Below are 25,257 nucleotides of genomic sequence, written 5' to 3'. Positions count from 1 at the left end.
AGCGACCCGCTCCCCTGGCAGGAGGATTGCGAGGAATAGCACGCCGAGGCTTAGCAAAGGGGTTTGCAGTCCTCTTCCCGGAAAAAATAGTAATAATGATGTATACATACACACACATACAGAGCTCCTTAAAGTGTGCCTTTAGTAGATCCCCAAACGGTCTGTGGTGCTATGAGCAGCGTTAAAGCGAGCAGGGCCAGCAGCCGAGGGCACTGGCTTGGTATTTCCAGGCTGTGGTTCGACACCTTCTGTCGGTGCTGCCGGAGTTGGTTATTGCAGCTGCTGCCTTGTTCTTGCCCTTTGCCCTCCCCAAATTGCCTTCCATGAGGAGCTGGGGTGAGATCCCGCTCACCTGGGAGCAGCAAAAGCTGCGCTTTATCTGCAGGTGCCGGTCGTCTGGTGAGCGGTGGGGCCATGCTTGGAGGAGGAAGAAGCTGCAAGTGGTTACACCACTTGCTCTGGGGTGGACAGCAGCTTGTCAGCTCCGGCCTTCCATACTTTCTTGGACCCTTTAGGAGCAGTGCAAGGTTGGAAAGGATTCCTCTGCAGATAACCGTATGCATAGAGGCTTAAAAACCTGAATCAGTTTTATTAGTTGTTACTATTACGGGACGTGATGTTTATGACCTTGACTTAAATGTTTAGTTTTGTGCCAATTGATGCCTGGAGCTGCCCACCTGTGCTCTCCCCGAGAAGGTGAACTGGTGGCACTGGGTCTGATGGCAGCCACTGGGTGGACAGGGGCAGCTGGCTGCGGTCGGGTAATAGAGCAGGAGGTGTGGGGAGGGTAATGTTGGCCTTTTCTTTCTGTGTGTTTTTGGTTTGTAATTTTCCCAGTCCTGTTCAACAGGACAAACTTCAGTTTTATTATACTCTAAAGCAGGAAATGTCAAAGTTATTGGTAGGAACATCAGGTTTGTCTGTAGGTTTCTCTTCTAGCAGACGATGTAAGCTGTGCTCTATGGCTATGCTAGTTTTTATTTGTTTTCAACATAGCGCCTTTGGCATATCCCTGTCCCTTAAAATCATAAGGAACTTTTCAGAGCAATTGAATGGGGGTGTGGGGGATGTCTGTAGGTATTTGGGGAGGGGGCTTCCATTTCTTCCTCAAACTAAAGGTGTCTGTGACCTTTTCTTCTACAGATTCCCTGAGTTTTTCCATGTTCTTTAGCTTTTCCGTTGATTTTTATATGGTATGGTGAGCAAGGATCGATTTAATCTTACTAGTACATCTGAAGTAAAAATCAGTTCTGCACTTCTTACTACAGTGATGCTTGAATCTATCTATGGATTGGGAAAAGGTATCAACCTTCCTTTGTATCCATCTTTAAAGGAGCACTGTCAGTGTTTCTTACAGTGCTTTTAAAAACGTTTTTCATACTGCTTATAATAATGCCTTACGTGAAATCAGTTCTGTGTTGTGTTTATACATTGAATTTGCTTTCATTCAATGCATACATAAGCATAAGGATGCTTGAGTGCGTGCTCACTGATTTAATTAAGAAAAAAGCCCCTTTATTGGGTATCCTATGAAGCTAGCATAAAGAACCAGGGATTTGCTTAATTATGTATGTGTTCTTTATCAATAAAATGTTTTATGTATGTACTGAGTTTGAAGTTTGGCAATACTTTTAAACTTAGCTCGTCAGAATCAAGGAAAAAATTTTTTGCTTCAAAAAAACCTTAAGGTAAGTTACGTGTGTAATGTACATTGATAAATGACTGGAGTAAATTCTGTAAGGCTGTGTTTTGAGCTCTAGGAGTCTGGGCAATTGATGGCATTATCCAGTCTGTACTTTTTAGCAGGCAAGTTAGAGGAATGGGTGTAAACTAAGTTGCTCCCTGTACATATACTTGCTCCCTGTAGAAAGTTTAATGAAAGCTTTACTGAAATCTCTAAGCTTTATAGATTTATCCTGCTTGTTACCTTCCTCTTACTTTTCTCTGAAAATCTTGCTCACCTGCTAATGTACATTAGCTTCCAGAACTGAACAATAAAAGCTAGTGAGTTCTTTTTTTTCATTTCTTTCTTTTTTTTTTCCTGAACAGAAGAACTTCTAAAATAATTTTTTTCTCTTCCTGCTCCTCTCTGTGTACTTGTGCTCCAGATCTTTTTCCATGTTTTTGTTTAGTCTTGAATTTGTAAATTGTTTACAGTTGAATAATAATAATAAAAAAATTTGGTAAATAAAGTATTCGTAAAAACAAATAATGCACAGTCCTACTGATAATGTTTAGAGATGGTGTAGTTATAGGTTATACTGTAGCTGATTACGTAGAAACTTTCTGGCCTGTACAAAATAATCATGTTCCAGTCAGTGCCATAGAACTCAGAGGAGGTTTGTAGACCATTAGCTGTTACTGAATTTGGCTTTTAGTGCAACTGGGCCATACGCAATGAGATACGCAAAGAAACACAGGGAATTTCAGGTGACTGCCTTTCTCCACACCTTTTTTGGTTGTTTTTTTTTTTTTTTTAAGAGAGATCAAACATTTTTAGGTTCTATAGGGAGCCCTAAATATGCTTCTAATATTGTTATTAAATACCAAGGGCCTTGAAATCCAGATTTGTGGTAATATTTTACTAGAATCTTTGTAAAACAGGAGGCAGTTTGCTGATGCTTTTTTTTTTTTAAAATGTCTTGTGTGTTAATGAAGAAAGAATTACCTTAAAATTCTCTATTGCTAAGTGAAGTTAGAGAGGAAAGAAAACACCAATTTGAGAGAGGGAAAACTGCAAGATAAGAGTGTGAGCTTGCATTGTTTGGTGGGGTTTTTTTTGTTGTTTTTGTTCTTGCTGATTTTTCTTTTAAGAAATGTAATTTTTGGAAGAACCTAAAATATTATTTATGGAGATAATATTTGTGTATGTGACCTGCGTATAAGCCCAACACTTGTGTACACCTGTAAAGATCTTGTGCAGAAGACAAGGCCTTTCAGTACTGAAGGAAGATCTTGAAGAGACAAGGCTTCTTCAATTTTTTAGAACAAAAATACGCAGGGAAATTTAGCCAAAAGTTACTGAGGGAGGCGATAAAGCGGCCACCAGCCCCAACCGAAGAACAGTGGTTTCTGGTGATTCCTTCCCCACCATAGGTCTTTTTCTCTGTCATCACTTAAGCCAAGACACAATTCTGTCTACGCTGCTGAGAAGCCTTTAGCTTGCTTTGGTATTGGCTACTGGTTTTATAGCTCCCTGGGACATGTTCATTTATTATGACAGTGTGCGGGAAGTTACGGAGCTTCACGTTTATTGGGAAAGCATCATGAAAATAGAGAAGACTATCTTTCAGTGTCTTCAAAACATTATTATGGGTTTAAACAGGTTTGTCACCTTTTGGTTTTTGTCAGTGGATTATCCTATAGCAGCAGCAGTGTATCTTTGTACCTTGTAATGCAATTGTGGTGCTTTTAGGAACTGTCTTTTTGATCTTTATGTGAAAATACAGAGTTAGATATAAATAATGTAACATATTCTTCCTTTGTGCTCTGTTTTCTCAGTTATATTTAGGTTTTTTAAAAATTTGACCTGGTGTTGTAATTTTCAGATCTCAGACCTCTTGATTTTAGTTGGAGACTGTGGGAGAAATGTTTTTTTGAGTACTCAAATGCTCATGAGATTTTCCGCTAACCCAGGGAATGTATTTTGCAGAGTGGCTAGAAGATGTCTTTGTAGAACAAAAAAATGAAAACAGAAAAGTGTTGTCACTGCTGGATTTTTTTGCTGTTAGCAATGGCTTGCCTTTTCTTTAAAAAAAGCCCCCAAACAACATGCTTTTCTGCAAATTAGATCTTGGTGGTTTTCTTTAGTTGTCAAGTTGGTCCGTTTTGTTTCCATGCATGCCACTATCATATCAAGGTCTTAATTCTGCTGGTCTTTTAATTTAGTTCTTCTATTTTGCTATTTTTGTGATTTCCTTCATATGTGTATTTTTCCCACGTGTCACAGGAAGTAGCAGAAATAATGTGGACAGCACGTGGCCTTTTTTAATATTTTGCTGAAAACGCCTGTGTCTTTCAGGTGTTGAGACCTGCCAGTGAAAATAGATCCAAAAGCAGTAAGCCTGATGCGTCAGACCTGCTGTTAGAAACTAACAGCCACAGCAAATACAATTGCTCTGCTCACATATGTAGTATTTCCAAGTATTCTGCAAAATTATAGGTCATAGCACCAAATTGTAAGGCTGTTGGATGTGAGTGCATTTCTAGTTAAAGCACGGTCTGCAAAGATTAGGTGCAGGAAAAAAAAAAAAAACACTGACCCTTAATTTTGTTGGTACGCATCCCATTTGCAAAGATTCTGTTTCAAGTTTCATAATTCTGGAGAGCTACTTCTTATTTGACTTCAGATTTAGCTCTGGTTGGCAAAAAACTAAATTGTGGTGCTCTCCGACTCAATAGAGCTATTCCTTGTAGCTGTCTATTTATAGTGATGAGTTTGTTTTCTGCTCTGTTTTTTTCATCACCACGGACCACTTACGCACCTTCATTTTAAAAATGCAATGGCAATTATTTTTGTATTCTTTCCAATGGTAGGAGAAAGAAGTTAAACCCGGGACATCTCTCCTTCCACATCACTGACCTAAAGAACAATCCCTTTTGTCTGGCAGGGAAATGCTAGTTGTCTTCTGCGTAATGATACAGCTCAAATGGGCTGGGTGCCGGGTTTTCCCGTACGGAGGAGTCGATACCTCACTCTCCGAAGACGGGGTTGAGTGCAGCAGACTATGCAGGACGGAGAGCCCACGTTTTTGCTTTCCTGAACAAGTGTTTTAATCATTTAGCTATTACACAAAATGCAAATGGCCATGTACTGCTTCCACCACTGCCTTCAATTCTTCAGTCTCTTAGCGATGAACTTGGTGCTGTCAGTGTATTCTGGGGATCGTGTAAAGGTTGGCTAATGCATCAGTCCCCGTACGGGGCCCTGGTAGGGCAGTATGCAGTGGTGGCATCTGTAAGTCCGGGGCCTGGGATGGGTTGCAAGTTTGGCAGCAGTTCTGAACGCGTGCAGCAGTAGACTTCTAAGCTAGGAAGCAGCCTACCTGGCAAACACGTATCACTCGGATTTTTTTAATCTATGTGGATGGTGAGTGGCACAGAAAGTTTCACAGTGGTGATAGAAGGATAGGGAAGAACCCAGTCTGCTGCTCCAACTCTGACATGGGTTTGCTAGAGCAGGAGTTAAAAAAAGCAACTTTGTGTCCTTATGAACACAGTGCATTTGTTTTATGGTTATTGAGAGATATATATTGAGACAATGAATTCATTAAGCGTTCTCTTAACCCCTACCATCAACACCACTGTTATTTTTCTCAGGCTTGACATACTTGGACTAGTTATTCATAGCTCTTAGCTAATAGCATAGCTATTATTGTTGATTCCAGACTTGCTTCTTCAGTTCGGTAAGGCCATGTTTGTTCTTTCCTCGAAAGTTTTACACTTAATATTTAACTTGTTCTTTGTTTCAAAGGTTCTGAAGAAAAAGCACTTGAAAGATGTGCATCTCCAGCAAGTGTCTGTAAGAAGGTTTGCATCGTTCAATCTCTTTTCAGTAGAAGACCAGAATGCAGAAGAGGAAACTGGGACCTGGGTTCAGTATAAAAGCATCTTTTATCCCGAGTATAGTGTGTCCTTAAGGTAACCATCATTTAAGTTTTAAGTACTTCCTAAAGTCTTGTACAGGCCTCAAATATAAAACTCATTAGTCATTCTTCCAGTGTTTTGTAAAATTAGGGCATAGTTTACAAATAAACTATTAGATGTTATTTTTATTTTTTTGTTACAGTAAGCATTGTCTGATTGGGGTTTTTTTCAGGTATATTGCACTGAAGTGTCAAGCTTGAATGAATGTACTGATGATTGTACCTATAACAGAATGCAAATATGAGCATTTATTTTATATTTCTAATAGCTTTCTGTTTTGACATTCTTCTGATATAAATAGCATGTAAAAAAACTGAACATATTTAATTGTAGTCTTAAAAATTTTAATGACATGATGTTATTCATAAAGTTCTAAAAGCTTTTTAGTAGTGGTCTATATTTTATTCAATTTTCTTCTTAATAGTTCTTGTAAAAATGATAATTTGGAAGACAATTTGCAAAACAAAAGAATAAAAACATTCGTTTTCTTAGAGAAATTATTTATACCTAATGAAGAAATCTATTTTGCATTAGAGCAGGTAAAACAAATGAAGATGTTTGCATTAAAAAAAAAAAACAGAAACAAAACCACATAAAAACTATAAAACAATGCCCCCCCCGAACCTCCCCCAAAACCCTCTGAAGGAGTGTTAATGAATTCTCAGTAGCTTTAGCAAAACAGGAAAGTTCCTTTTCTTCTGCTTTGATCTCCTTTTCCTTGTTCAGTTTTGTACATATCTGTACATATCTGTAACTTGGTTCTGCCTCAACAAGGTATCATTGCAACAGTAACTTCAGCATCCCTGAAGTATTGAACTTGTTTTGCAGCCCCTAATTAGCCCTGCTGTTGGTGTAGGATTTTGCATTCTGTGCACAGTAGAGGGAATTCTGGAGAACCTGAGTCATCGAAATTGTAAAGTGCATTTTTATTTAACTGAGATCTTTAATTTAAAGTCAATCTTGGAAACTAAAATCTAACAAAAACAAGTGACCATCATTAACTGTAACATTTTTGCAAGGTTATAAAACAAAACAAAACAACAAGAAAAAAACAGACCAAAAAAAACCAACCCCACAACACTACATGCGTGTTGCCTTAAATTTGCAGCTGAGTGAAAAGTCAAATATGAAATTGTTTAGAGCTTTATAAATCCTTAATTTTCCTTCTTCCAAGCTTATACTTATTGACACTAAAAGGCTTTAAAACTTTTCCATTTGAAAATGCTACCTATTTGTAATAGGAGTAAGTACAGTGTTTTTTCTGTGTATGGACTTTAACAGCGAACTCCCAGGGAACGCTACAGGTCCGTCCAGATGCTCACAGTCTGCCTAATTGCTTTGTGCAGTGTCTCTATTCCCTGGTTTTAGCCCTCCAGAGGCCCACTGGTAATAGGAAATGTAAGGCCTTTAGGTAGAATTTAGGCTGGGCAAGTCTGCAATCCTTTGTGGTGCGGTCCTGAACGTCTTCATTCAGACTCCTTAGTTCACTATGATGGTTTGCGACGTTTGGGGTCACTTACTGGATTTACTAGTTACAGGAGTTTTAAGGTAGGAGGCGAGTTAGGGTTCACCTGTGCCAGCAGTACAAAATCCAAAAGAATGTCAGGCTGATCTTGCTCTGGCATTTGATATTTGTGCACTTCTGTTTCCATCACTTTCCATGTTATAATTTTATTTAATATTTTTTATTTGGCTAATAGTAGCTTCGTTAATAATAGGACACAGCTCAGACTGGAGACCGTGAACAAACATGTTTGTTTATGCGTGATTTTATTGGTGGTGATCATTATACATAATATCCCATTATAAGTATGGGAATTTTGTTTTTACCTTTTATGTTTTGCTGAGTTTAGCCGAGTTTAGCCAATGGAAATGTACAGTTTCCATGCCAGAGCAGGCTCACGTTGCGTTTCAAAAACTGTATATTGAGGAGAATAGGGAGATTGTCTACTGGTAGAGATTTTTATTTTTATGTTTTCCCTCTATTTTGTTCCTTTCTAGAAGATACTCGGTGATCTGTAAAAATGGTAATCACTGATCAGTTTAGGAATACTGATCTGAACTTACTTACGCTTCTATATTAAAATGTTTTCTCTCTATATTGAAGCAGTGGCAATAGATTGTGTGTATTTATTATTTCAGAATATTGCAAGATGGTGAAGAAGGGAAGGAGAAAAGACTCACTGTGTATTTTGCCAGGGACAAAGTATAAATACCTGCCACAAAATCTGCTTTTCCTTAAGTCTGTATTAAATACAATTCTTTCCCTGTTTTTGCAGAAACAGTAATTTAAGAGGGTAAACATAACAGTTTAACATACATAACAGAGCAACAGTTCTCCTTGCTGAAACTTGTGTATCTGGAAGAGGAAAAATCTTGGAGTAAGTGTTTGTGAATCTTTGAGAACTGATCATGTCTTGGATCCTTCGTATGTCTGAGTCTTCCCTTCCTTTTTCTCCTCCCCTTGGCAAAATATTAATTATCATCATTTTCATCAATAGGAACAATTTTAACAAGATAACAAGAGCATATTATTAACAATGAGATCAGTCAGGTAAACCCAGAACAGTGTGCTTGAGTAGAAGAGCCTTTTTATGTATCTTTTTGTCAGGAAAAAATTGTTGCTATGGGCCTTCTAAAATCTTGACAAAAGTGCTTTTGAATTTTCATCTACGTATGTTTTCCTTATGCATTAACGTCTTCTTGGGAAAGCTCATTGCATATGTTGGATGTTAAAAGGGTTGTCAGCTAATATCTTGACAAGACTAAATGCTTAAGAAAGTTCATAAGGTTGTTACTGGCTTTTGGCAAAGAGTATAAAGGTCAAGCTATATCAGTTCAAGGGCTATCAGAACTGATCAAATTGTATATTCAGATATGCTATGACCTAGCTGGAATTGCTGCTCCAGAGGTATGTGGAGACCAGTTTGTTAGGCAAATAGAAGCTTTGGTAGGAACTACCAGTCGTGTGCAAGCTTTTCTGAACTTCTCAATGCAGCTTGTTTTAATAAGCTGCTATTTTTCCAGCCAAATTCAGGTTGGATTCACATTTGGGAAGAAGAGCTTATGCCGTGTTTTTCTGTCGCTAGTTTATTTTTAGACTCATTCTTAATAACAGATCTTCCAAAGCAGGAAGCCAGAAGCCCAAATACAAGGCAATTTTGCTTAAAACATTTAAGCAGGATTTACGTGCCATTTTGACTAGATCCTTGAAGTGACATCATCATAAACTCACTTTAAAGATCTCCATAACTCTTCTGGTTAAATAGTCATCTCTAGTGTGCTTAATGAAATGTAGAGTCACAATACATGGTGGAAGGTGGTCTCTTGAAGTTTGCGTAGGTACTAAGGTGCTTCATGGTAGGCCTGGGATATGAAAAGGAATATCTGATGAGTGTGATTTTTGTTAACAGTGAAATGTGTGTCAAAATGAAATTTCTTGTTATAATCCAGAATCTCATTTGGTTAGTCTAGGCTTCTTCGGCTTTGTACCGTATTTGATGGTCCTGTATGTCCTTGTCTTGATATGAATTGGGTGGCTACATACATGAAATTGCTCTCTAGTGTTGTTTGCAATTAATGTTAGTTAAAACATAAATCCCTGAATTGACCGGAATTCAGCCTGGGAATCAGGCTGAATGTTTATGGCAGTCTAACATGGAGAATATTGACATGTTCAGTCCAAGCTGGAATGTTGCTGCCGTTTTCACGTTCAGATTTGGATACAGTAAACTGAAGTAATCTAGTCTGCAGGTGAAAAATATAAACCTCATTTTTAGTGAAATTTCTTGCAAATTTGAAGTGGAAAAAGGTATTTTTCATTAAGATATTATTGGGCCTTCTGGATCGTTTCTCTATCAAAAGTATCCTTTTATTCATAAAACTTTCATGTTTATTTGTTAGCTTTGTCCAAGTCCTTTTAAACTTCAGGAGTATTTCACTTTGCTGTTAAAAAAAATTATGCATGTGCTAATTACATGGGGGCTTTGGTCATAGGAAGATATATAGTAAGTAGGTAGAGCCATTTAAAAATGTTTATTTAATAGTGCATTTCTAAATCCTTCTATTCTTAGTCAGGAATGTGCTTTTAAATTTTGTATGAATAGTTTCAGCAATGAAGTGGTTATAGATCATAAAGATGCAGTGTCTCACTGTGGAGATGGTGTCTGTCTTTTAGACAGGAAAATTATTCTTTTATTAGAGTTAAAAAAGAAGCAATCAATATCTTCAAATTTGCTATTTCAGGATATGGATTTACTTTAAAATTGTAGGCTCATTTTAAGCAATTAGAGAAGAAATAAGTTGTTTCTGTGGTAAAATATTTTCCATTGATCAGTCATTTGATGTTTCAAATACTAAAATGCAGAACTGAAAAGAAAAGTGTCAGCAGCTTACAGGAAGGGTTAAATCTTTGTAAAGAGTGTTAAGTGTACTTTGCAAGATGTCATGCCTTTATTCTGAATATGAATGAACCTTTAGATAAAAATATGAAAGAAGTTATTAGATTATTCTAGACCTTTGGTTTAGAAATGAGGCATGTTATTTGTCTGTGGCAAGCAGTGTGTTAGAAGGAGGTTTAGGAGTGAATTCTATTGACTCTTCGGTAGGATATTTCTGCTAATTACATTTTGAAGTGCTAGTGGATTTTTATTTTAGGGATAGACATTAAAGAATGAAGTGAAGCAGAATTCAAGGAATATTGCCTACTCCTTTTGGGCAATTTCTGTGAATATGATAAACTCTGCGTGCTAAGAGACAGTGTGTGGATTTGGCAGCATAAAGGCTTGACCACAGGAGGAGGGAATTGAGGAAGGAGGTAAAAAATTAATTTGGCAACGTATTTCTTTCATTTGCTGATCAAGCTAAGACTGTTCCATCATATTTCCCAAGACGTGTGTATTTGTAAAAAGAATTTGTAGTCAAAGAAGCCATTGGTTTGGTTTCTTAACATATTAAGCTGTGATCTTATGTGCTCTTGCGGCCCAGAAGGCCAACCGCGTCCTGGGCTGCATCAAGAGGAGCGTGGCCAGCAGGTTGAGGGAGGTGATTCTCCCCCTCTACTCTGCCCTCGTGAGACCTCACTTGGAGTACTGCGTCCAGTTCTGGAATCCCCAACATAAGAAGGACATGGACCAGTTGGAGAGGGTCCAGAGGAGGGCCACGAAGATGATAAGAGGGCTGGAGCACCTTTCCTATGAGGACAGGCTGAAAGAGTTGGGGCTGTTCAGCCTGGAGAAGAGGAGGCTCCGGGGTGACCTTATAGCGGTCTTCCAGTACCTCAAGGGGGCCTACAGGAAAGATGGGGAGAGGCTGTTCAGGAGGGCCAGTTATGATAGGACAAGGGGTAATGGTTTTAAAATAGAGGGAGGTAGGTTCAGGTTGGATATTAGGAAAAAATTTTTTACCATGAGAGTGGTAGAACACTGGAACAGGTTGCCCAGAGAGGTGGTGGATGCTCCATCCCTGGAGACGTTCAAGGCCAGGTTGGACAAGGCCCTGAGCAACCTGATCTAGTTGGAGATATCCCTGTTCCTTGCAGGGGGGTTGGACTAGATGACCTTTGAAGGTCCCTTCCAGCCCTAACCATTCTATGATTCTATGATCTTGAACTGGAGTTAAAGAGGAGTTGTCTTGTTTTGCTATACTCTGGCCCAGAAAAAGCATCTCATCAGATAACAAATTTTGCAGATAACTCTCAGATTCTTACTGGGCTGCAATGACAATTGATGGCAACACTCACCAAGCCTTTTTGTAAAGTACCCTTAGCAGTAACTTTTTTACCTTTATCCTGTCTTTCATTTTCCACAAGTATTGTAGTTTTATTTTGTATCCAGGTTAATAATGCATGGTGCTGTGTTGTTTTTTCTTTTGAGTATTGTGTAGAAATGTAGTCTATCTTAGTTTTTGTAGTTTCTTTAAGTTTAGTATTTGTATTTAGTTAGTTGTATTATTTTTCCTCATTCAGTTGAAGAATAATATAAAAGAAGAGAAGGAACTTAGTTTTATTTCATTATGGTTGATGAAAAGCATCCCTTAATGAGCTATTGGAGGATTATTTTTATTCTACTGTCTACAGCTATTTGTAAATACATGTAAAAGCCTGCCACTTGTGTTGCCTGTGTTGGAGAGGAAGGAACATGAATATATTTTAAAGATATCGCTCTCTTTCTCTTTTTTTTACACATCCAAAGTTGATTTATTCGTAGTCCAGAGTAAGGAATTTTGCTTTGCTTCATGTCAGGAGAAACATAGAATCATACAGTGGTTTGGGTTGGAAGGGACCTGAAAGATCAGGAGTTAAATTAGCTTGTCATTCCTAGATTTGTCTTCTGTAACTCACTACCTCAGCTACGGAAATTTTTGCATATTGTACCTTGAAGACTTATTATAATAACACTGTAGATCAGATTAATCACGCTGGCCTGAAATTCACTTTCTCCATGATGCCTACCTGTGCTTGTTTGAAGTACTTAATTGATCTCAGCAATCACAACTTGGAACTTCTTTGAGGTTCTTTGAACTGTACAACATTCGTGACATATTCCAAAGCACTAAATACTAATGTTCTTCTGTATTTTGAGATGTCTGTGGAAATTTGTGGGAATTTTGGAGTTGGGATTTAACCACAAGCTACTATGATTGCTTTCCGTGACTTTCAGAATTCAGTATACGTGATGCCTACAGACTCTTTATGGGCAGTTTGTAAGATGTGCTGTGGAAAGCTGTGATTATGACAGGCATTCACAGAAACAAGAGGTGACATGTACTGACAGTTTTCTCTGGACTAGGTAATGGAGGAGCAGCTGATGGGACAGTGAAGCAGCAGCTGTTACGGATCTGCCGGAGAGGTATATGCAGAGTAGTGGATCCCATACTAGAAGCTGTGGGTTTTAGGTGCAGGACGGAGTAGCATGAAATTTGTGACAGAATTTGGGGTTAGAGAATTCCTGTGTTTACAAGTGCATGTAACTTTTAGTCTGCACATCAGATCCATGATGGTAAAGGGTTGGGGAGTAGCTGGCGCAGGGTTTGTCTGCAGGCTCTACAAATACAGTCCTTGAAATGGAAAAACGTGGCTACTGCTGTTTGGAATTATGTCTCCCTGAGCTCTCCCCTTCACAAGTAGATCAGCTGTTGGCATATTGCTTTCCTCACTCTCAAAACTTGTCAGCAATAGAAGTTGTGCTCAATTCTTCACTTTTTGGGTTCCCTAACGGTTAAGTGGTTACCAGTGGAATTTAAGTGCCTCTTCTTTAGCCTGGTGTAGAGTGAAAAAGCTTTATCAGCAGGAAGAGGTATTTTCCTACCATGGTAATTGACTTTGGGAGATACACTGTTACTAATGTGCAACAGTCTTAAAATAGTTCATAATGATACTATAGTTAAGACCTGAGATGTGATTTTTTGGAGTAAATGAGTGTGGCTTTGCTATCTAGATCACTGTTGAGATAATGGCTACTTCTCTCATTCTAGGAGATTGAGCTTGCTCTCTGCTTTTGTTCAGGGATGATTTCATAAGCTAATCAGACAAAAGGAAGCAGCTGTTAAACCCTGTCCTGTTTCTCGATGAGTGTGGAGTGGGCATCTGGAAGACTGAGGAGAAGAGGAAGTCCCTCGTAGCAAAGCTGGATTCTTCTCATCATTAAATTATGTCTCACTTACGTGCTTGTCATGAACAATGTGAAAGCAAGAAAGGGATTTCTGAGCTAGAGTTAGAAGAAGAGACTTTGAATGTTGCAGGCAGCTGGGAAAGGGCTTCTGGGCAAAATGCCTCTGCTGACCAAGAGAGCACATGTTGGAGTGTGTTGTACTTGTACCCGAACAGCACAAGCTTTTGGACACTGAAGAATAAGTGTAAGAATACACTTGGAATTTGTGTGTGTGGATTGTAATTGCAGAAAGAATGTTTTGTAATGAGAGGAAGAACTGATCCTTAATGAAAACTGAGTGTACCAAAAATAATAATGTAGATGAAGAACATTCATTGAGTTAAAAAAAAATCATCAAAATTTCAGGACAACCTTAAAAACAGTAAGTATGTGGCATGCATCTGTTGTGGAATCTTAGCTTATTCTTCAGGCTGAGGTACTCGGAGCTGTCCACTTCTCATCTCCAGTTACAAACCATTATTTTGGAAACAGCCTGAAATTTGGTTTAGTGATAATTTTAAAGCCAGTGCTACGGTTGTATCTTTTCTCTATTTTGCCTTTGTCCTCCTTTTGACTCTGAAGTGTATAAATTGTATTCTTCTCCGGACCAGCACATGTCACTTACTTCTGTTTCTCTGTCTTCATAGCGTTCTGTTGAACTACAGGTACTACATTGCGAAATTGTTCATCCTTGCTTTTGTTTGCTTCACTTGGAGATTTGCGTGATAAATCTCCTTTATATGTGAACTACGTACATAAAGGAATGGAGGGGAGAAAAAACCAAACCAAAACATGTTATCCCAGAACTAATCTACATGCCAACAAAGATTAAAATATTTCTTTACTGTCTCAGCATCTCCCCCCTCCATACCCCCCATCTTACATTCATTTAGAAGATGAGACATTCACAACTGCCTGGAAGACCCTAACTGTGTCAGACATATGCACAGTTACAGAATTTGTAGGACGCTAAGGAGTCAGCAGGGGACAGTTTAAAGGGCAGCTCTGTGGTTGGCAGAACTACTGATCCTGTCCACTTTCTTGTCACTTCCCTTCAGTTAACTCTGTTGCATCGGTCGTCCAATCTGGTTGAAAACAAACTTACCAAATAAACCAATAAAAAGTTCCTTTTAAGTCCGCATGATCCATCAGATTTCTTGTAGGTTGCAGCTAAGGAATGTGTTTTTGAATTGTTTTTATGTAGCTGGGAGAAAAGCTCTAATGTTCGGTTCAATCTTTTGTAACATCTTTCATGTATTTCATTGCCCCTTGTTTGTGAGCTCATTTCAGTTTGTTACCTTGATTTCAACTGGATTTTCTTTTTTTTTTTTTTTAAGAATTAGTCTAATTGCTGTTTGGCACTTCTCAAAACATAACATGTAAATGCTTCTTTATTTAATGCTTTGCTTATCAGAAGCTATAAATAGGGTTTTTTGCATTATAAATATACAATTTAATATTTGAAAAATGTTTAATTTTTTTTTTTAATTCCTACAACGATCTTCCTCCAGGAAAGAAAAGCAGAGAGAATGAGAACTAATTTTGTACGTGCTAGAATTGTTGGATTTCTTCCCTTTTTTCAGTGTTTCAAATTAGCATGTTCCTAAACAGCTTTAAAAGCTATGCTTGAAACATTATTAAAAGACTGTACTTTTGTATTTTACTGCCTTGCTGAATTCTTTTTAGTTTTTTTTTATTGCATTTGTGAAGCAGCTATGTGATCTGATTGTTGCAAAGTGTAAGATTTTTTATTTCATTCATTTTGGACCTAAATTAGCTCAGAATAGTTAAAAAAAATTTAGTTGCTTTTTTTTTTGGTATGAATCCAGCTAGCCTGACATCTGTAACGTTTAGAGGAAGCTTCTTGGGCAAATTTTTATTCAACATGTTCTTTCTGCTGTTGTCAGTGTTTTGCTTACTGTGCTCTAAAATTTGCAGTTGGTATGTGAAATTCAGTTAATTAATTTGTTATCCCCACTTTTGAATGTTTATTTCACTTGGGTTATGCAAATGTAAAACCAAAGAAAATGCAGTTCACTGAACACATTAATCAGGTTCATTGTTCACATTAATTAAATGAAGTGTTCTTGGTTTTGCGGGAGGAAAATAAGAATGTGTGTACAGCTGCTGTTCAAAAATAGACTTTTGTTTTTCCTCTTCAAACAAGTTGCTTTACCAAAGTTCTTCCTTTCCTGTATGTGACTTCCACAACTAAACAAAAATTAATGCTCTTTGGAATCGTTTTTGTTTTGGTGAACTGTTAGTTTCTGAGAAGCATGTTCCTGCTTCCTGAATTCCAGTGATGGAACTTTAAAGGCTAGCAATTGTCCCCTTGTTTTCCCTCCGGTAGCTACAGTACTACCTGTTTGATACTTGTCTGTGAAAGGGGGTTGTGAGAAGTCAACATGTGCAGTGAACCTTCTTTCTGAAGAGGCAAGATAGGGGTTTTTTTGATTGTTTATATGTTGGTAAAGTCACTGTTTTTGTTTCCTTCTAGATTTCACGATGGACTCTTGAATGTCAAAGATGTTCTCACGAGTTTTGACAACACAGGGAATGTCTGTAAGTAATTTTTTTTTTTTAAAATACAGTACAATCTTGTTAGAATTCTAATTGTATCAATATAAAATATTTCTGTATGAGCTCTCAATAACCATTTCATTTAGCTGAGAAACACAATCACTGTGAACAGCATTACAGATCTACCTACCATAGTGTTTTTATGTGTTGCACTATTTTATGTAGCATAGTTGTTTGTGTGAATACACCCTTAAGTCATCCCAGTGCAGGTTATTTTTGGTTCTGTGACTGCAGCGGGAACATTAGAGCAGCTGAACTGGGTTGGACAAAAAATTAGTTTAGCCCATTGATTTGTGTTGGCCAGTGGCCAGCAGTGGCTGTCTGAGGAACAACAGTGCAAGAACATGGGAAGCAAAAAATGATAGTTGTAATTTGGAGAGGGCGAACTCAAACCAGAGAAGAACAAAAGAAAGCACGCAGTCAAGTTGTGAAATTCCTCCCCACAGAATGTTTTGAATCCTAGAACATGGCATGAATTCAAATAGCAAAGGGGAGAAAATGTGCAAGACAAATTCACTGTGGCTATTAAATATAAAGACATCACTTGTGGCTTAGGAAGTGCTAGATGTTAGGAGAATTAATGGAGCAGTAGGATGATATATTTGTCCTGATCTTCCTGTCTAAGCATCAGTTACTGGCCATGTTAACCTGAGACAGGATGAGCCATAAGTGGACCTTCAGTGTTCTGACCCAGTATGGCTCTGCTTCAGTGTACTTATTAATAAAATGGTCTATGCTATTGATGGACTTGAATTATAGAATTGTAATAGATCATGGAAAAGAAGCAGAGCAAACTATAAATATTTTTGATAATGAGTAATTACTATTATATAATTAACATTTACAGTTACATATGTAATTCTTCTTTGGTTATTCTGCCTTATTTTTCAGGTTGGTTTGTTTGTTTTCAAGCAAGTAAACTGATAGAATAAAGTTGGAGGGGTCTCTCTAAATTTGCCAGATATTCAAGAAATGTGCACACATTTTTTCCTCCTTATCAAAGCAATGATATAGAAACTGTTCTGATATATACGTGTTTCATCTCAAAACTCCAGTCTTAGTATTCCAAAGCTATGTTTCAATAAACATTATCTTTTTATTAGTAAAAAGGTCAATTTATTAAATAAAATTTTGCCTTCAAAATAAAAAAAAATTGTAAACTATGCTCTCCTTTTTAAAATTTGCTAGCTTCCATTCAGTTCTGAACATTGAAGATGTTGATCCTGCCACAAAATACTTCAGAGTATATTATTTAACTGTTGCCAAAGATAAATTTGTTCTCTGGTTTCCGAATGAAAATCATGTCTAAGAGATATATGAGTATCCAAATTAATAACATAAAGGCTGAGAAAGAAAATTGACATTTGTAATTATGGTTGACATCAGCCACAAATGTAGGCATCATGAGCTGGATGATAAAAACATTTAGATTTAAGACATTTAGGATCTGGAAGAAAATGCTTTGCTTAAATTACAGGAGGCATTTAGAGAGATTTGATGGAGATTCTCAGAATTGGAAGCTAGAGGGACTTTTATAACAAGGTACTTTATTCTCACAAACTGTTCTCAATGAGGGAAAAAATTAGGAAAAAAATTCAAACTGGAGTTTTGGATCCAGAAAAATATTGTTATATTAGTTCATTAGATAACAATTTGGGTATTTATTTTGAACAGCAGAGAAAATCCCCCCCCCCCCCTTTTTTTTTTGTGCCTAAAAGTGCTTCACATAGTGGATCAAGACAGTGTACCTTACTCTGTAAAGCATGGTGACATGATTCCTTAATCCTTGTTCTTTGTGTGAGTGCTTAGATTGTGATCGATCTACACAAATTTCCTTGTTAACACAAATAATTTACTCTGCTAAAGTTTTCATATGCTTTGCTGTTGGTAAATGTGCTGTCAGCTCTTCTGCTGTTAACTTTTTCCAGTGTTTCAGCTACTTTCTTATTGATTGCAGATGGTAGAACAAAACTTTCACTCCAATAAGCACGCCACCAGTGCTAACACAGAAGACATTTGTAGTTCTTCTTGCTGTTTCTGTGTATTAAACAGATTAGATTTTGTAAAAACTGAAACGTTGGATATTAAATCCTTTCTAAACATAACCATTTGTTTCAAACAACATCGTCTGTGTGGTTTTGGGGATAGTTTTGCTGTTTCTTCTAGTACTGTTCCTAAGTACATTGTGTTAAAATAAGCTCTTTCAGGGAGCATTTCTATGGTCTTTTTGTTTTACTTTTTGATCTTTCTGCTTATGGTCTTTAACGGCCACATCACCACACACCATCAAAGGAAGAGCGGTAGAGCAGACTCTAGTTAATACCACTTTCTCTACATTCCCACGAGGTATCAACTCAGTACAAGATGTGCCACTAGCTGGCAGCATTATATAAAATATCAATAAGCAGCTTTTGAGGAATACTTGTCACTGCTTCCAAAAGTGCTGCCTTATACCAGTAAAACTTCAGGACAAAAGTAGAGCCAACTGCAGTAGCTGTAAATGGCATATGGCAGGGTTCCGAGTGTTAACTCTGTACAGTGTCTTGTTCAGACTTGGTACGTACACTTGTATTCTGTCTTTTTCAAAAATTTCTGAAGATGCATTTTCATTCACTGCTGTAAATGAAAATTCACACTACGAATCACAATTGGTTTTCACTTTCCCAGGAAAACGTGAAAATTTTGTCTCTCCTGTTCATCTGTTGTGAGAGCAGTTTCCCTGTCAAAACTCTAAATGGATTCTCCGCGCAGACAGGATGCAATGCTAAATGCACTTCATCCAGCTGTAATTCTATGCATAGACAGGAGGCAGGGAAAGAAGGACTGGAATGCAGGAAAGGATCAGTGTGTTCATTTTAAACGACAGTATGCCATCTGTTAAAAAGACGGTACATCCTGAGACCATCTCTAGTTCAAAGATAGTCCTTTAAAAGAACTGATGTACGACAGGCAGAAGGTTCAGTGGTGGCACTGTAGGACAGCATCAGCTGGCTCCAGGAGCCACATGGAATGCTCATTCTTGCAGAAGAAAAATCTCATCTGCAACAGACTGTCCAAAAAGCAGGGAAAATTCTGCAAGAATGAGCTTTTGAGAGTATCACCTTGCTCTGCCTTTCATAGAAAGCAGTTATGACTGAAATGCTTGTATAGTTATATCCCTGCAGTAATAATTTCCAATTATGTATATATATAAATTAAGTTAAATGATCAAGGCCAAAATATAATTCTCTTTACTAATTGCCACTCATCTAAGCAAGCTGCTGTGTCTGTAAAGGAGAATTTTAAGCAGTGAAATACAACATATCTGGGGATTTTCATCTAGTATCTGCCTGATGTTAACACAGAAACAAGATATTCCAGAGCGCTCAAGTAGTATAAAATTGCAAATATACTATATGTAATAGAAAAACATTTTCTTGTAAACTGCATATAGTATTAGTTAATAATGTAACTATTTTCAAGAAACAACGTGCTCAATACATGAGAGTTTTATTTTCTACTTGGTTGAGTGTACAGTTACATGTTTTGGAACTAAAAAAGCAGCAGAGGGTGCTACAGTTACAGAGCTACCCAGGCGCACATTGCAAAGTTGTTGCTCCTGTAGGGAAGTAAATCCTGCAAAGACTTGAGCTTTTGGTTTGGGTAGATGTAAATAGCAAAGCTTAAATTCTGTTGGCTCTGTTTATGCAGAAAAACAGGTAGTCTATGTGAAATCCAGAAAAAGTAGAATTACATATTAACTTGTTCTCTTGATTTAAAAAAAAAAAAGTTTTATTGTCGGAAAATGTTGCATAATTTCCTGAAATATAGTGTCTGGATATACCTACTGTTTCAAAATACCTCCTCTCCATCTTTAGAACTGTTTCTATTTGTGCTAATTTTATGTTTAGAAATTCCAGTCTCTGCTACAAGTTTAATATTGGAAAAATTTGAGGTTTTTTTTAATGTGTTTCCCCTTCCCCTAAATACATGAGCTACCTGAATTGGAGAACATTTTTGCCCCTTCGTATAATATTTTTCATGAAAATAACAAGAGAGAAGGATTTTTCTTAAATTTCAAGTCCACATTTTTTTTTTTTTTTTGGAAATGCACATCAAGGGGGAAAAAATAGAAATCAAGTAATTTTCTTTTCAGTTTTCCTTTCTTTTTTTTTTTTCAAATTGTGTTAATTTAAAAATTTTGCTTATTTAAAACTGGTAATTGTATAACTTCTTTTTATTTACTTAAAAAACAGTTTTAAAAATCTACTTTAAAACAAAGAACACTTCCTTCTTTCTTCCTTCCTCTCAAATAACTAGAATGAGAGGGGTGTCTTCTTTCCTGGATAGTAGTACATGAGAATGTATTCAGAGAGCTACTTGTTTTTTCAGAGCTCCCACTGCATGACTCAAAGGTATCCGAGTTCCTCTATGGAGAGATCATGGCAGCTACTGATTTACCATGCCTGGAAGGATAGATGCCATCAAGCTGTCTGGGGAAGAGCATAGGATGGCAGCCTTTATGGCAGCAGAGGTGCTCCTGTATTTCATGTAACGTTAACTAGAATCAATAAGGGAGCACAATGCATTTTTCAGGTGCTGCTGTGAAAGTTTCCCCCCTCTTTTTAGAGAAAATTTCTTGTTTTCTGTGATGAAAAACATACAGACTTGAATATGCTTCCTGCCTCAGTAGGTGTTCTCACCAGAAGAGGCTGCCACTCGTTGTCTTCTGAGCCTTCTCTCATTCCACAGGTGTGGCAGTTAGAAATTGTTTACCAGAACCTCACACCCTCTTGAAAAAGTCTTCAACAAAAAATAAATTGACTGGAAGAGTGTTTAGATAGCAAAGATACATGTCGTTTTGAATGAAATATTGTATTTATGATACCTACAATTTACTATTCACTATGCAGCTTCCTTTTAAATAAAACATTTCATGATCAGAGTTAAGAAAAACCAGCTGTTTCCTTCCTCCCCCATCCAATTCACTTCACTGATTCAGTTTATGGCATCATCCCAAGCAGTCACATTGACATAACTGGCATAAAGCTTATGGAATGGAGCAGAAAATAAGTATATGGGGAGAAGCTGGTACCTTTTAAATTACTCTTGCTACCAGAGTTGTTTTTTATGAAACTATTCTCTGATGGAACATCAGTGATTTGTCCTTCAGTCTTCTGCTTTTCCCCATTCACTGAAGTCCTCTGTTTAGCAGGAGCTTATATGTGAAAAGAATAATCATAACTGTGATCGGGGATCTGTTCCCTCTAAAGTAGTTTTTTTTCTACTACATGTTCGAACATAAGCTGACTCTGCCTATGCTTCCAAACATGGCACCAGGTCAGAGAAGTGGAAGGTGAAGAAGACCACCTGAGCTCTTCTGAGTACCCTGTTTCTTCCTTGGTCGATTTCAAGTTTTTCTAATAGTTGGTTTTCCTGTTCAGGATATTCCAGTGAGAACCTTTTGGTAAAAATATATGAATCTATTAGAGCATTTGGACTTACTCTTCTGTATTGCTGAGCAGTGTTTTGTACCTTGGCACTCTGATTAGCTGGGGGGTTGCATCAGATCGGTTGTCTTCATCTTTATCGAAATTTTTGGCATAAGTATGTTTCTAAGCGTACTACTCGTGCTAGTCTGACTTTACACACTGGTGTTGACCTATAATCTGGGGCATTTTTGAAAGTATTCCATATATTTGAAATGGATTATTATGAGAAGTTAGATCTTTCAATTTAAATTATTTAAAAGAATTTGAAGATAGGGTATAACACCTTAAATTAGATTGGTAGAAGGATTTTAATGAATTATTTTAATTAATTTCATGCGTTTTAATTTTACGTTAGATAACGTATCTTGATCACCTTTTAATTGAGATAGGGTGGGATAACATGGATAAGCATCCCTTTTAGATGTACTATGTTATTAATTAAGCTTAGTCTTCTAATGCATTGTAGAGTTTTCTCTTAAAATATTTCAAATTTGAGCATAATTGAAATAAATAGTTTCAAATTGCAGTTTGGGTGGAACTTGCATGTTTCTTTGTTATCGTTCTTTTTGTTTTCACCATTCCTTTTACTTGGCACGTTCTAGTCATGTTTTCAGTGCTGCTCTATGCAAAAATACAGGCATGAGGTACAAAACATGCTCAAGTAGTGCCATTCTTGAAGTACATCCTTGAGTAGTTACCTTCTGTTCAATGCCACGCAAAGTTGCTGATGGGATCTGACTGACATGTCAGATGGGGCATTTCTCTGTGGTGTAATATAGTCTCATCAGTGGCTGTAGCATTGGGGTAACAAGGACAGTCTCTGTTCTTTGTTTGCTCCAAACCAATGTATCTGAAATGTTATGCATAACTTGCGCCTTGTTTTGTTTCAAGTCTTTTTAGAGAACTTTTTAAAAGTTGCACTGTGTTTCTTTTAAAAAAATTGTGTTCAAATAGGTGAACCCATGTCTTTTGAAAATGTTGAGGTTTCAACTTAATTCAGCATCAGTTCACAGAATGGCATTCGCACAAAACTATTTTGAGTAAAATATTTCTGGAAATGAGAATTTGAAACCTTTGGTGAATAAGATATCTGAATTTTTTTGTCTCGTGGTAGTTCTGACTGAAAAGTATGATGAAAACTAATCTACATAGCAGTGACCAGATGAAAATCCAATGTGGAACTATTATTCATGTCCTTAGCTTGCCAAATTAAGTACATTTACTGAGTCTCAGTACAGTAAAATAAAATTCTGTGGGTTTTTTAATAATTTTTCAAATTATTTTCAATAATGTGAAAAAAAAAAAGAACTAGACAGTATTCCAGAAATCTAAAGAACTAATTTTTGGTAAACCTGGTGGATTAAGAGAGTCCTCTATACAAGTGGTTTGGTAAATGGAAAAAGTATGAAGAACATGTGTACAACTGCGTGCTGGTACTAATTACTTGAGGCCCAGACTTGTAGTTTTTAATTAAGACTGCAGCCCTGGTTCTAGTGATGATGTTTTCACATCTACTCTCCTTACAGATAGAAAATATCTCCTGATATCTAATGGTAGTCTTTTTTACTAAAGCTTAAGCTTATTATTGTTTTGCTCATTGGCAAAAATGAAGTTTTCTTTTGTAATAGCATTTTAGGTATTTTAAGTCATCACATGGCCTTGCCAATGTCATCTTTTCCTTTTGTTGAGCAAGTCAAATTCTATCGTATTTTCTTAAGCTCCGTTTTTTGCTAGGTTCTGAGTTTTCTTTAGTCTCTGTTTTTGTCTTTCTTGAAGAGTGTTTGTCAAAACTGGTCGCAATAGTCCAGTTGAGACATTTGTAATGCTAAGTAAACCAGATGGTTTTGTGTTTCACAGCCTGTAATCCCAATATTGTATTTTTCTCTTTTACAACAGCATGACTTTGACTCATGTTGAGCTTTTGACCCTCCATAGGATCTTGGCCCTCTTCAAAAGGGATCAGTTATTCTTGGTTGTGTATTTACATAGCAGATTATTCTTACCCGAGTGAAATACCTGCTACTTGTCCCTGTTGAACTTTTTCCTCCATTTCCAGACTTCTCCCAATTGCCTTTTTTTTTTTTTTTTTTTTCCTTCGAAGCCTGTCTTTCAACATGTTGGACTTAGTAAATTAGCGATATATCAGTTTAGGAAGTGTATTCCTTCCATCATCTAGATGATCAATGAAAACACTGAACAGAGCACAATCTGGTGTAGGCATTTATGGAAACTCCACCTAGTAAAATCACCCGCTTTTACCACTGAGAATTATTCTCCAGAGTCAGTTTTCTTGATCGACACTGCACCAATCTTAACAAAATTTTATTTAGACTGCCAAATTTTATTTAGAAATTGCCAAAAGACTTTCTACAGTTTTGATATAAGACATCTACTGCTTCTGCTCTATACACAAGCCTCTTATCTTGTTGCTCTGGTGAATGATTTTTTAATTAAAATCTGTAATTTATTTTTTGTTGTTATACTTTATCATAGAATATGTAACAAAAGAATGAAAACCATGAATCTGTTCTGAGTTTTAATTATGTGAAGATGAGGAAAAGGATGAATTGAATGAAACATTATACTTAATTATAGAGTGTATGATTGTCTTCTGCACTGAAAGTCACCTGATGATTTTCCGTCTTATAATTTTGTTAACTTCCTGAAAGCCATTGTTTTAATTATTTGTACTAGAGATGTATCCTATCTAGGCTTCTATGCATAGTTTTGTATTGTAGCTCTTTGGTTTCTGAAGGAGAACTTGGTTTCGTGACATGTTTGATAGTGTTACAAAAATTAGAATAGGATTGTAACAGCCCTCTGCTCTTATATCCTCTACCTCCCATCTACTGACATCCATAAATGTGATGGAATGTAAAACAATGCAAGATGAGGTTGTGTGTGGTTTTTTTGTTTGGGGCTTTTTTTGGTAATTTGGGAGTACTCAAATGTGTTTGTGCTTCTTGCACCTGAGAAATGGAATTCTGCAGGTCATATTCAGGACTAAAAAGAAACTAATTTGAGCTTCTTATACCTTTTAACACCAGCTCCTTGTGTATTGATGTTTATTGTTGAACTGTGACCTGTGCTTTGTGAATTAAATTTACTTTCTTTCCATCTATGCTAGTGCTGGCTGAAAGTGCATTTCACTATCTAGATTTTTTTTTTTTATGTTTTCCTTTATATTTAGGCTGATTCCAGTATTTTAAGGCAGTCTTTTGTTGTCTTGTTTAAATGTGTGTTTTATATCGTCTCAGAAGGGGATAAGTATCGCACTATACCCCAAAAGCAATTTTTTTATATTAACTAATCTGTACAATATTACATTTGTGAAATAAATGAGATCCATTTTACAAGTAGGAAGTTTCATAAGCCTCTAGAGTTGTTACAGAGCTGTTCATGGGGTAGAAATGGGAGATAGCACTGTAAGTTGTCTTGGTTCTATGCTGAGGGCCACTGGCAGACCTGACTTCTAACCTCTCCACGTGTAGGTTTATTGTAGGCTCTTTGTTAAATTGTGCAGTACTGCACTTTCAGGAGTGCCTGCTCATTTTGAATGCCACCCATTTGGTTTATCTAAAGTGAAGAACTTAAGGCTATGTCAGACTTGGGCATTGCTGAACTGAACTTTAGATGCAGTGACAATAAAATTTAATCATCCTTTAGGTAAGAGACATTTCTACACATGTAGTGACATGGGCTGGAATTCACCAGAGATGACTCTCCAAGATTTGTGTGTCATTAACTCTGCCTCTCTTTGGAGTTTCAGTTCCTAACCTGATGCATTCACAGTTTTAAATCCTTTCCTTTATTTAGATGCTTCAACTATGTCTGTCAAAAAGTATGGAAGGAATAACTTTAATTTTTTAGCTTCCCATGTGGCAGCTGTACATTTTATGTAGAAGTTATTT

At 37.0% G+C, this 25,257-nt stretch overlaps 1 protein-coding gene across 1 annotated transcript in view; it reads left to right on the top strand.

Moving 5' to 3' along the window:
• Window positions 1-25,257, top strand: part of CAMKMT (calmodulin-lysine N-methyltransferase) — a 225,639-nt gene that overhangs the window by 385 nt on the left and 199,997 nt on the right. Inside the window, exons 2-3 of the mRNA XM_086628769.1 lie at window positions 5,474-5,640; window positions 15,793-15,857. Coding sequence (XP_086484895.1) covers window positions 5,474-5,640; window positions 15,793-15,857 — 232 coding nt within the window. The remainder of the gene's footprint in view (window positions 1-5,473; window positions 5,641-15,792; window positions 15,858-25,257) is intronic.

This window comes from Tauraco erythrolophus, chromosome 2, assembly GCF_009769465.1.
Source record: "Tauraco erythrolophus isolate bTauEry1 chromosome 2, bTauEry1.pri, whole genome shotgun sequence".
NCBI classification, from domain to species: Eukaryota; Metazoa; Chordata; class Aves; order Musophagiformes; family Musophagidae; genus Tauraco; species Tauraco erythrolophus.
The sequence above is the reverse complement of the archived record's forward strand: the minus strand, read 5'-3'. Positions and strand labels throughout refer to the sequence as shown.